This window comes from Sprattus sprattus (assembly GCF_963457725.1).
Source record: "Sprattus sprattus genome assembly, chromosome: 11".
In the NCBI taxonomy this organism is placed as follows: Eukaryota; Metazoa; Chordata; class Actinopteri; order Clupeiformes; family Clupeidae; genus Sprattus; species Sprattus sprattus.
The window spans coordinates 3,948,430-3,961,733 of NC_137909.1; the positions used below are offsets into that span (position 1 = coordinate 3,948,430).

Genomic DNA, 13,304 nt, shown 5'->3' on the forward strand with positions numbered 1-13,304 from the left:
CTGCTGGTGGCAGTTTTAAATGCTCTGAGTTATCTGCATGGTTTTCAACAGGTCAATACATTAGCTAATATAAGTTAGCTAACAGTCACTGCTGATTCAGTTATCGAAGTTACATTAGTAAATGAAAAGGTTTGATGACAAGACAATAAAGACCATTTAAAATTTGCCCATACAAAGCATAATTGGTCAAAACGGATTTGAAGGTTCAACACGGAGATATCTGCATGTGTTTTTATCGTTCTTGCATTCAGGTTGCTAGGGAGCCAGCTCAGCTCAAGGCTGCGTCACCTCAAGTGCTGCACTGGAAGATGTATGAGGTGGTTGTGATGCGAACTGGGCTGTTCCATCACAAACCAAAATGACAGGAATAACATATCTGGCTTGTGCTGTAAGTCTAGGCCTAAATATAATCAACTGGTTAACTTAGTATAGCAGTTACAGAGTAAGTTTGCTACTTCCATGTAGGCGGCCTACTTTATGTTTATGATTAGATGGCCACCTTCCACCACTCTGGTACTCCAAGTCCATTGAATTAAACAAAATGCATTCTCAGAATACCACTAGAGACGTATAACATCCATTCATTTTCAATAGGAAAATAAGCAATTCAAAATGGTAATAATGAGAGGGCCAATCAAAAAAGCTGCACACAATCACACTACATGGCATAAGGTTGGACCTGTCAACACTGCATTCACTCGCACTCACTTTATTGGGAAAACCACAGCAGTTGAAACGGAATAATACAAATAATAACGCTTAAATAGAACAACATGTGATTGCTTGCACAATCACATAACATGCTTGACTGATTATAGTCCAGGCAAAATAGCCCATTTTGGAGCCAAAAGTAGAATTAATTGTAAAATAATTTTTTTCAACATAGATCATTTCTATGAGGTGTCCAGAACAACATACTAAAAGTCATAAGAAATCCTAGTTGAGGAAGTATGTTTAATTCTCATCAATCTGAGATGTGTGCTAATAATGCATGGCAAAAATGCAACTACATTTTTTGTTTTCTTTAATCCTATCAAAATAAAACGTTCCACAATGAAAGTAACCATGAAAAGTAAATTTTTTTGTATTACAAGTTTCTTTTTAAATGAATTTGAATATGCAAATGAGCTATACACTAATCTAATATGCCCAAAATACACCCAATAGGCTTCATTTTTTCCTTTACTCCTACCACAATACAACTTTACATAGTAAAAGTATACATAACAGGTAATTTTTTTTGTATTACAAGTTTCTTTTGAAATGAATTTGAATATGCACATGAGCTTCACACTTATTGAATATGTCCTGATTGCATAGGCAGAAACACCATACCCCTGGCAGGTACTACTAAGCCAGGCAGTTTTCAGGTTAGAGGCCAGTCTAAAAGCCACATTGCCATCTCCCGTTGGCAGTAGGATGATTGGATGAAGATTGGGCCGATGTATTTGTCATTCATAAGAATGGTGTTTCTGCCTATGGACATATTCAATAAGTGTGGAGCTCATGTGCATATTCGAATTAATTTCAAAAGAAACTTGTAATACAAATAATGTTTACATTTTTTAGGTGTATTTTTACCATGCATTATAAGCACACATCTCAGATTGATGAGAATTAAACATATTTCCTCAACTGGGAATTCTTAGGACTTTTAGTATGTCTTTCTGGACACCTCATAGAAATTATTTATGCTGAAAAAAAATATTTTACAATTAGTCTGTCGTAAAACGCTATTTTGCCTGGATTATTATAGAGATGTGCACCAATCTGACCTCTGCACTGACAGAGGAGTAATCTGTCGTTGAAAAACAAGGCAGAAAAAGTCACACAGTCTGAATTTAGGTAAGCTTGGAGGTATGCAGGGAATGCTATTTTCTTTTTAAGAGTAAATTGTTTCACCAGGAAACACCAAACTGTTTACTTGTTCTTTGACTAACTGAGGAGGAGCGTGATTTTATCTCACAAAGTGCAGCCCCTGTACAATGTCTGTGTCGGCTATCTGTGGTTGATTATAATATTGGTGAAAAGTCATTTCCAGAGTGAACAACACAGATGTTTCCCACAGTTTACAAATGTATATTCCTGATAAGGGCAGTAAGTCATATGTATGTATTATTTATTACATTTTCCCTGTAGTCCAGTATAAGAATATACATTATAGATTAGATCAAAACCCCTAAGCTCACAAGGGTAAGCATTTTACTACTAAAATCTATTTCACATACTCTATAAAAAAAAAAAATTCAATGACAATCCCATGCAAATGGTGGCACCTGCCAAGAACTTTCAAAAGAATTGACTCAAGCTCAGCAAACGATTCACTCGGAGAGCAAGGAGGTACTTAGTAAAATACATCTGGTAGCACGGGACAGGAGGGCCCCTTTAAGCTAAAACTATGAGTAGCCCACACAGACACTACACCATCACAGCTGTAGGTGAAGCTGAAAAATGAAAACTCATGAAATATTCCTGTGAATGATTCATACTCATGAGCTGGGGTATGGGAGGGAGAACAGACAGGCTGGGGCTGGGGTGGGTGGGGGGGGGGGCAAAGGCAATATTCCTCAAATTAAAAAATGCATGAGCTTCTACTTTCGGAAGCTGCTGCCCCAGTAGAACCTGGAGTGCAGCAGCTACCTCCCTGTCTCATCCATAGCATACACACACACACACACACACACACACACACTTGATGAGAAAAGAGCAAGAGGAGGGAGAAGGGAGAAAAATGGTGTGAAATCTGAGGACACAGTGAGAGGTTGACTGACAGGATAGAGTTGGAGGACGACAGACAGAGAGGCGAATCATAGTAGGAAGAGGAGATGAGTGAGATAAGTCACCAGAGCGTTTGTGTTTGTGCTGTCTCAATGCACAGTCCATCTCGCTGCCAATGACATTCTATTTAATTAGCTTTGGGAAATAGGTTGGTATAGCAACGTAACCACCATCACCATGGAAACGTACACTCTCTAATGTTCAGTGTAAATGGAATGTGTGCAGGCATGGGCAAGCAGTAGTGTCATCCTCAGCAGACCAGATGGAAAGACAGAGATTTGGCCTATGCCCTGCTGCGATATGGATGTGTAAACATTTTTGTTTTAGATTTCAAATTTAAAACTTGACAACAATATGTTGTAAAGACTACATGGGCAGAGAGATGTACAGACAGCCAGCTGAAATTTCTTTCCCGATAGTGATCATCAGAGAAGCTTTGATAGAAGCATCAATATTTGAGCCACAATACTCAAATACAGATATCAGGAAGTATTTTTTTTATCTTCATCATCTACATACTCCTTCCCTCTCTATCTCTCTCTCTCTCTCTCTGTCTCTCTCTCATACCGCCTTTCTTCCTTATTCACCCTGTGTCTCTCTGCTCTAGTATTTCCTCAGTCACCAGGCAACTACTGCCTTCACTGCGCGTGAGGATCAGGGTGCGGTTGCTTCACTTCTAGTGCAGTTCTAGCCAGGAGAATGATCAGGATATGTCCTCCTTTCATGGCTCACACAGCACACATACACATGTCCATTTAACTGACTAGAGAGCCATGCTCTCTTTATAGTGGTCACTACATACAATACAAAAGCACAGATGCTTCCAGAAGCCTGCTGAGGCACTTCCTTGACATGCAGGGCTCACTAACTGATGGTCTAAAACCCGCCATAAAATGAATACAATAAATCTAGGACTCACCATTATGTGGAGTTTATCTATTTTATAGTTCCCCAAAGTTACAACCGAAGAACACAATTTATTCCTCCAGTTGCATTGGTGAGATCACTACGTGCCCTAAATGTTTCACTCAGTACTGCTCTCACTCTCTCTGTCGGTCACACACACACACACACGTGCACACACACACACACACACACACACACACACACACACACACACACACACACACACACACACACACACACACACACACACACACACACACACAGAAACACACGCACACACAAATGAAAGCAAAAAACTCTCCTCTTCTTCAATCCTGCTGTGTGCATCTGCTCGTCAATAACCTGTATTAAGGGGCACCATAGTGGAATTAAGATGCACATTATGTAAGGGTATTCATACTGCCCAAGTGCCCAATAGACTAACAGAGAGAAAGACAGAAAGGGAGAAAGAGAGAGAGAGAGAGAGAGAGAGAGAGAGAGAGAGAGAGAGAGAGAGAGAGAGAGAGAGAGAGAGAGAGAGAGAGAGAGAGATAGACTAAAGGGAGGTGGTTCTGAGAAAGGCAGATCAGGCATCATGGCATTTCTAAGGACTGCATCAATTATTCAAAGACAGCAATTAGTTCCTCATCCTTCCAGACTTCAGATTAATCTTACAGTGTTTGGTTTAGTGAAAACAACACATGTTCAAAGATAAGCTATTATGCACCAACACTTATAGACCACAAAAACACCAAAATAGTTTTCAATAATGACAGCTTTGATCATTTCCTGAACATAATAATTATTATTGATTTATAGCTCATTGTAACATCATAAATACAGTATGGACCAAAGGAGTAGATAACACCATGAATTATTGATCAGCAGTTATCCAGATAAGAGATGCCTAGGGAGGCTTTCAGATATCACCATCTACTGCAGAATATTCAGCAGATGAGGGAGAGAGAGAGGGAGGGAGAAAGAGAAAGAGAGAGGAAGGGAGAGAGAGGAAGGGAGAGAGAGAGGGAGGGAAGGAGAGAGAGATAGAGGTAAAGAAAGAGAGGGACAGAGAGAAAGGGAGGGAGGGAGAGAGAGGGGGAGAGAAAGATAGAGAGAGAGGGAGAACCACTTTTCATCTCTCATCAATCTTCTCAATGCAGAAAAGTCTTGTTAGACATTTGGCTCGACATCATGAGCCCTATTCATCTCTCAGACCAACGACCCCCCTAGCTCTCATGCAGAATTCTCATCGCAAGTATGTCATGAGACACAAATAAATAATTAAAAACTTGCGCATTATTTCAGAAATTATAAAGAAAACATCCATGTGAATTGTAAAAAAGAGCTTTATGTAGTTCTTGCTTCTGGTGGAAAGCTATCTCCCCATAGGAATTTGCAATTTTAGGATTTTCCTAGTAGCATTTCATTAATGACATCAATATTTTACCCTAGATTGAACTGTTATGTTAATGGCTATTTATTCAGCTAGGACACAAACCACCTTTTGCATCTCTTGAAGACTATAGGACATCGGCACATACTGTATGCATTTACAACACCTGACTCAACCTTGCATTTGACAACTAACTTAATGAACGTATGTATTTGTTGAACCTCAAACTGATTCTGCTGTTGACCGGTTTATTCAGATTTTTTATTTAAAATGACAAACATTGCATGTGGCTCCACGGCTAAAGGAAAACGGAGCATTTCCTTGCAACTTGTGCTTTCGTGAAATCACAGCTCTTTCCGATAACAACTGTATGCTTCTTGCCTTCCTGCTCATGCATATAAAACATTCATTCATTTATTCACAATGTAACTTACTTTACTCTGCCTACATACAGTGGTTGGGTGGATGTGCTCCCTGTAGGAGTTGAGCCCTGGTCTTTGCATTGCTAATATCATCTCTCTAAAATCTCTCTCTCTCTCACTGTCTCTTTCTGTCTGTGTCTGTCTCTGTCTCTCTGTCTCTCTCTCTCTCTCTCTGTCTCTCTCTCTCTCTCTCTGAGGTGGAATGTTTCAGGCAACACCAGTGCACTCAAAGCCCAACTTCACAACTTGGCTCAAACGGCTTACTATACCATCCCTTCATGTACGTCTGTGTAAAATATATTTGTATTAACTGGTTGAATTGCACTCAAAGGCTCTTTTTCATACTCATTAAAGTTGTGGGTTGGTATCTGGTAGGGGTGGGAATCTCTTGGCACCTCACGATTCGATTCGATTCCGATTCAGAGGTCAACGATTCGATTCTAAATCGATTATCGATTTTAAACCGATTATCGATTTCAAAATAAAATGGATGTGTAAAAAAAAACATTTTTTTTACACAAAAAAACATTTTTTTTACACATCCATTTTATGCTGAAATGCAAGCTGCGTCGATTATTGCATTGCTCATAGAAAGTCAAAATTGTGACAAGAAAAAGCTTTTTCTCTAATAAAGCAAATAGAGAAGGTAATTCATCTGTTTATTTTCTTTAATTATCAAACACAAAGTAGGAAGTGATTTTAGACTCTGAGTTGCAAACTCAAATGATTTAATAGTCGAAATGCATCGATAATCATTTTATCGGTTTCAAATTGATAATCGATAATTGCATTTCAACATAAAATGGATGTGTAATGTGTTTTTTTTTTTTTAAATTACAAAATCGATTATAAACTTTTCTGAATCGAGACAGAATCGTGTTAGAGAGAATCGAGAAAAATCGATTAATCGATTTTTTTCCCCCACCCCTAGTATCTGGCCTATCATCAATGTCAATAACTGATTGTAAAGATTACCCCTCTCGTCTTACAGATCAAATATAATGGATTCAAAACTACGCATTGTAATTGGTCAGACAGATTAGCCTGGGCTACATGTTCAAAATGGGAGAGTCAATTACAGATACTGAACAGCACTGGCCCTACTTTAACAAGAACAATTCCCTGTGCTGCCAAGAGCACTTAATTTCTCTTAGTGCTTTCTATACTTTCATAGACATTCTGACTTAACTTCAAAGCATTGTGAGACTTTTTCACGCAGTCGCAAGGTGCCATAGGTAACAATGAATCTAATTACATACTTTAATGCAGGATAATGTAGCTCATCTGGCCATGTATTATAGGAGGTAATTATACCAGCCGTGGAGGTTGACGCACTCTTTGGGCCCTATCTTGCACCCAGCGCAATTGACATTGTCACCAACGCATGTATCATTCCTATCTTGCACCCGGCGCACAGCGCGATTTTCCCTCCAGAGGCGCGCTTCGAAATGAACTTGCGTCGACATGGGCGGGGGCGGAACAGAGAAGGCGTTTCTCTGGCGCAGGTGGTATTTTGCAGTTTCAAAACAACGCCGTGCGCCATTGACCACAAAAAAGCTGGTCTAATGTCCGAGGCGCAATGTCTAAAGTCTGTAACGCGTATTCAGAACGCTATTTTAAGGGCGCATGTGCTTGCCCGCACAGTATAGGACCTATAGGCTACACTTTACTTCTGTCGTCTTCACGAGAGATTTACACCAATTTTTTGGCAAGCCATATATAATTACAAGGAAAATAAAGTATTTACCACATGAGGAAATCATTGTGATATCCGTATCCAAGACATTTTAAAACTAGGCATACATCTAGCGTACACATTGACCCAAATGATTCAGGTTAATTGAAGCTGCGTGACATTTGATTTATTGTATGGCTTTGTTGCATTTATTTAATGCCAGTATTATTATACATCTTGTAAACTCATCTCTGTGTATGTGGACTTTATTTATGTACCTTGGGTTTGGTCAGCTGGTGCACTGGCTTGGGTGCCGATTTCCATGCCCCCAAATCCCTGCACGCTCTCAGGCGTGAGGGTAGACGTGGCGATGTCCTCTGCTGCCGTCAGATCCTGGGTCGAGGCAAATCCACCTCCCGTGAGGCCACGAGAACGTGTGTTACCTTCCAGCTTGGATGTCCCACGTCTCCGGACGTCATTATAGCGTTTTCGGCACCGTTTTCGGGTGCCCCGTAGCAGAAACAGTCACGGAAATATCTTGCATGCTTGCTTGACTTTGCTAACATTTGGAGGGTTTCTCGCATCCCCATATATATCTATCTCCCGGCTTTTTACAAAGCCATACAATAAATCAAATGTCACGCAGCTTCAATTAACCTGAATCATTTGGGTCAATGTGTCCGCTAGAATGTATGCCTATTTTTAAAATATCTTGGATATGGAAATCACAATGATTTCCTCATGTGGTAAATACTTTATTTTCCTTGTAATGATATATGGCTTGCCAACAAATTGGTGTAAATCTCACGTCGGTCTCCTCGGCTGGGAACTTTTCCGGTCTTCCACCAGGTAATTCCGCCATCAAAATAACAAGCCGCTATGGACTATGCGCTCCTCGCTCTTAAAGGGAATGTGAGATGACGCTCAGATTGGTTTATTGCATATTAAGCCCAAACCACACCTATGGCTGAGTAACCTCCTTTGGACCAACCCTTTTGACACTTGCGCTGGACGCAAGTGTGTTTTTTCCGCCGTTAAAATAGCAACTGCGCCATAGAGCCGCCCACACAGCTAACTGCGTTTGGCGCCGTCCTACTTGCGTTTCTGATTGGCAAGATAGGGCCCTTTGTCTCTATGATATCAGTATTCAGTGCACCATCTCTCCATCATTGGTGCAGACAGTGACTATCTCAGCTGGTGGTGGAGCGTGTGGATGAGTGGGGGAGGTGAGCCCTGTGGGGGAGAGCTCGATCTCTCGGGGTTAGTAGGGCATGCTGGTACACCCTAAAGAGAGGGTGCTGTGCCCCCGCGTGGGAGCTGCCCCCTGGGCCCATGGGCCCGTGGCGAGACAGACAGGCCTCTGCAGAGAACACTTCCCCTGACCCCTGACCCCCCCGCAGGCCTCAGCAGGACCCCTCTCCCCAGGTGCCCTCTCCCCTGCCACCTACACTAATTACCAACCCAGCTTCAGCACACGTGCACACCTGTGAAGGAGGCTCACACACTGTCTGTTCGTCTCTGTTGCCTGTCACGGTGTTCACTTTCCTCACATGTTCACTCTCCTTCTAAATCCTTCACATTATGCACGGTTCCATTCTCCATGACAGCTCTATTCTTTTCAACCTTGTGGATTTCTCTTTTTGTTTTGTTACAAAAACACCTTCTCTTTATTTAAAGCAGCAATAAGGAGTTTTAAACTAGCAGGCTAACTACCTAAAACACATGAAACAACTTTGCAAGCATTACTAACAGCCCAGTTGACACTGATAGAAGCTTGCCAACACACTAACTGGTGTCTTTTGGCAGTAAAGCTGGCAATGTCATGCTGTAAAAGCTTTTCTTCCATTTTCACAGGGAATTCCAGCCCGGTACACAGAACTAAATAGTGCATATCCCGGATGGCTAATGGAAAAGACACAGGTGTTTAACTGTCCTTCACATGACCATATGCTATCAAAGTGAATTTGAGGATGGTACCAAAACTAGTTGCCTATAAAACCATACCTCAAAAAGTGTCACATTTTTGCATAGTGTTACTACAATTTCAGCTCCATGGTCAGCACTATCTCCTTCCTGAAGTGATCGTTACCAAGGTTATCTGAGGCAACCAGCCCATCCACCATGACACAACAACAGGAACCAAACTGCATCAACAACGAGCCTTAAAGTGTATAGAGTGCATGTTCATGACACGCAAATCTCCGTTGCAGAGATGCAAATTCTTTTCCTCTCCATTGCTAGTCTGACTCACTCCAACTGAGTGCAACTTGTATGAGAGGATTCTGTTTCTGTATTGTTTATTAGAACCAAATAACAACGGCATGTATTAGAAATAATGATGGTATAGGTACCTTGCACCTCCAAAAATAGTTCTGTCATAACCATCTTCAATTCATGGAGCCAGCACAAGCTTTCTTTTACACGGGAAAGTGAGAAGAAGAAACGTTATGGTCCCTTTTACTTCACAGCATTGCAGCGTCAACCCCAGAACTATGTGAATTGCTATGGATTTAAATAGGACTCACAATATGGAGGAACAAACCACTGTTTTGTTTCGTTATTTATATTGTGGAGTTGGTTAATAAGTTGTGGTTGCAATGCAGGGGAAACAACTTTAGCGGCATCCTGTTTCAAAGATAACGAAAAAGTAACCTGATGATCATTAAATTAGAGACAGAAGGTGATTCACTATTGGCCACCGGAATCTGGTGGGCAGCAGACCTGGACTTTACAATTGTATCTTTTTTTTGCAAATATATACGTTGTTGTAATGTGTAAACAATATATTAGGCGACATGTCTGCAGGAACACCCAGCAGGGGCTTGTGAACCCCTAAGCTTTGTGGGCATTCTTAATGGATTTTGCCATATATAAGTTAATATAATAATAATAACACTCCATTTTGTGAGATGGTTTAATTGCTAAAACAGATTCAGAGCCTGAGCCTCAATAAATCATATAGGATTAGTGTAGGATGCAAGCATAATGTTCATTTTCCAGTCCAGAGACAAACAAAAGGGCTGTTCTTAGCTGTAATTTAAGTCAAATGTCACACTCCCACAAGATTCTCTTTTCAACATGTGTGGCCTAGATATTTTTCAAAAAGAATAGATCAGAGCATTCGGAGCATGTCTCACAGATTTGAAGGTTTAAAAGTTCAGAATACAGATCTGACCTTTGGCCCAGATACCTAAAGTCTCAAGTCTCAATATGCTTTGATTAAACTGTAATCTGGAGAAGTGCTGCAAAGCTAAACAAGCCCTCTCTGGCACCAGAGCAAGGCATCCAACAACCAAAGCAAATAAAGGCCGCCGCACATGCTACTTTCATCCTCTAGTGATGTCTGAGAAAAGGGAAAACGTTTAAATTAAAAGCAGATTTCAATAAAGGTACAACCATGCCTTGAGAACTTCAGCTTTAACAGAGATATTGGACCAACTTGATATTCACACTTACATTGAATTTAACTTTCTTTGGAATAATTGTAACAAGCTTATTCTCACAAGTGCATACATGGATGTATTAGGTTATGACAGACAACCCGTAAGCAATACACCACTTAATGAATAACATACAATTAAATAATCCAACAATCCTTACGATAATTTCCGAGTTGATACACGATCCAATTTTTCTGTCTGTTAATTTACACAATGATAACATGAGGGATTGTGTGTTGATGTCTGGTCTAAAATTGGGAAAATAAACACCGTTATGAACATGGTTTACAAACCATATTGTCTATTGGAGTATTTAAGATGCAGAGGTGCGCTGCATCACCGTTGAAGCAATGCCAAACCTCTCATTTTAAAAGCTACAAAACAAGGGCAATACATGATCCTTTCGCTACACAATAAATGGTGCAGGTTGAGATAAGGGCTGCTTCCCACAAGTTTGCGTGAGGGAGGGCGGTATGACTCAGAGGCGAGGAGAGGGGAGTCCATGAGATGGAACCGAATGAAGGCAAACGTGGAGGAAAACAAAAGAAAGGAATTTCCCGACATTTAAGTAGGCGATCTGAATCGAATTTTGAAAATAGTTGATTAGTATCGTTACTTACATATCAATGAGGCTCAAATGTTCCTTGCAGGTGTCTGTCTAGCCCATATCTCCCCAGCGTTTAGGCATTTTCGTCTTCAACCTATGCAAAGCGAGAAGGCGGCGCTGAATTAATCGTCATCACATCTATTCATGTCTTACACGTAACACTAATAGCTCAGGCATAGAAATACAAGGAAACATACCTTACACCACCTAGTTCATCTGAGGGTTTTCCTTTTCGTTCTTGACAATCTGGTTGGCACTTTGGTTTCTTGAGCGTGAACAGTTGTCAGTTCGGGTGTGCTCATTGATCTGGGTCCTAGCGCCGTTTCTTCCATATTTCAGGGCTCATCAACAGGTTGCACCCCTTGTGATGCTACGAATCCCCTCTAATTGCGTCACTTTACCATTCAGCATACAATCAACTCATAAAAAATGTTGCTCATATGGTCATGTGGTAAAATATGGACTATTATCCACAGACAATTTGGAAAATATTGGTTTTCCCTTTCTTCCAAAGACCAGGAAATGTTAGTAATATTGTGGCCACATTATTCTTGATGGTTATGTAACTACTATGGTAACTATTTTTGCTTTCTTTATTACAGATTAGCAAAAATACACTTAGCTAAGTGTAATGTCTAAGATGACCCTATCAATAAATAAAGTTTGAAGTCTTCTTCTTCCATGTCAGCCCTGCCTGACCTGTGATGTATGTTAAGATACATGCACCGTTGCAGACTCACTAATGTTCCTACAATTAAAATCCCCAAAACGTCTCAGTTTAGTACTGTAGCAATGCGCAAGAGTCATGTTTTCCTTCTGGCGTTTATCAGAACTCAGGCACACATTAAACAACTAATACAGAAGGGACTGGATGGCTGGGATCTTATATGCAGACTCAATGTACAGTGAAAGGGCAGACGAAGATGCTAACACATGAGATAAACCTCACCTGGGCACAACATACTGATTCAATCGCTAACAGAAAATACACGCTGGCTTTAACACAAAATGGGAACACGAATACATTCCAAATTCGAACACTTATCACAAAAAGAAGAGAACAGAGAACACACAAATTATTGTAAGTTACTACACACAACCAGGAAGCCCACCCGGAACACACAAACTCACATGCACTCACATGCACGCAATACAATGCTCCCTGCAGGTCAGCCATATTTTGCATTCAGCAAAGGGTCAGCTTTTCACAACAAAATGTTATGGATGAATGTGGTCAAAGCTGTGGGAAAATATTTGAGAAATGCTTTTCACTTTTGATAAATCTCACACATTGGATGGAACTTAATAAGAGGGAATTGGGTAACCACTCTATTCCCTTGGACCCCTGCCCTCCTCAATTAGAGCAGAAATTGGTATTGAAAGGAATTTTACAAGGGAAAGAGGACCACAAAATGTTTCTGTACGCAGATGATATTTTATGACTTATTAAGGGCCCTGTATTGTCAATCTGTAATGCCCTCTCTACAACTGAAACATCTGTAATGAAATAAATTGGCTAAATGCTTATGGCCTGCTGATAACTAGAGGGTGCATTCAATCAAAAATCACCACATTCCAGTTTAACTGGAGCCCAGTTGGAATTAAATATCTAGGTATTAGGTTGTGTTCAGATCTAGATGATCTAGAGATTATGGCTCCTTGACAAATTACGAGTCTGGTGGGCAAAGATGGAGGGGGCACTTGCAGCTCTTTCTGGTGTTGTGGAACTGATATCAAAGAACACAGCTAAAGACAGAAGAAGGAACCCTCTTTCTTGTGTTGTGGAACTGATATCACAGAACACAGCTAAAGACAGAAGAAGGAAACCTAATTTTATAACATTCTCAGTGGACATGGGCACACAAGATTTGGGGGGTTTCACAATACAAACAATGCTGTTCCTCAATGTAACAAACCCTCAATCTGTATAGATAAAAATATATTTTATGGGATACATGGTTGGCAAAAGGTGTCATCAATGATCTCTATAGAGTTTGCTCATTTATGTAATTTGATGACCCTGGAGAGCAATTCAATCTAACTGATGAAGGGGATTGGTGGAGGCAGCATTGGATCTGTCTTTGGACTGAAAAGGGACACGTGG

At 40.6% G+C, this 13,304-nt stretch overlaps 1 protein-coding gene across 1 annotated transcript in view; it reads right to left on the reverse strand.

Annotated features, from left to right (window-relative positions):
- Window positions 1-11,442, reverse strand: part of rab27b (RAB27B, member RAS oncogene family) — a 31,532-nt gene extending 20,090 nt beyond the window's left edge. Inside the window, exons 1-2 of the mRNA XM_080846978.1 lie at window positions 11,398-11,442; window positions 11,214-11,294 (exon numbers count right to left, since the gene is read on the reverse strand). Of these exons, the coding sequence (XP_080703104.1) occupies window positions 11,214-11,215 (2 nt within the window). The 5' untranslated portion in view covers window positions 11,216-11,294; window positions 11,398-11,442. The remainder of the gene's footprint in view (window positions 1-11,213; window positions 11,295-11,397) is intronic.
- Window positions 11,443-13,304: the final 1,862 nt, after the last annotated feature.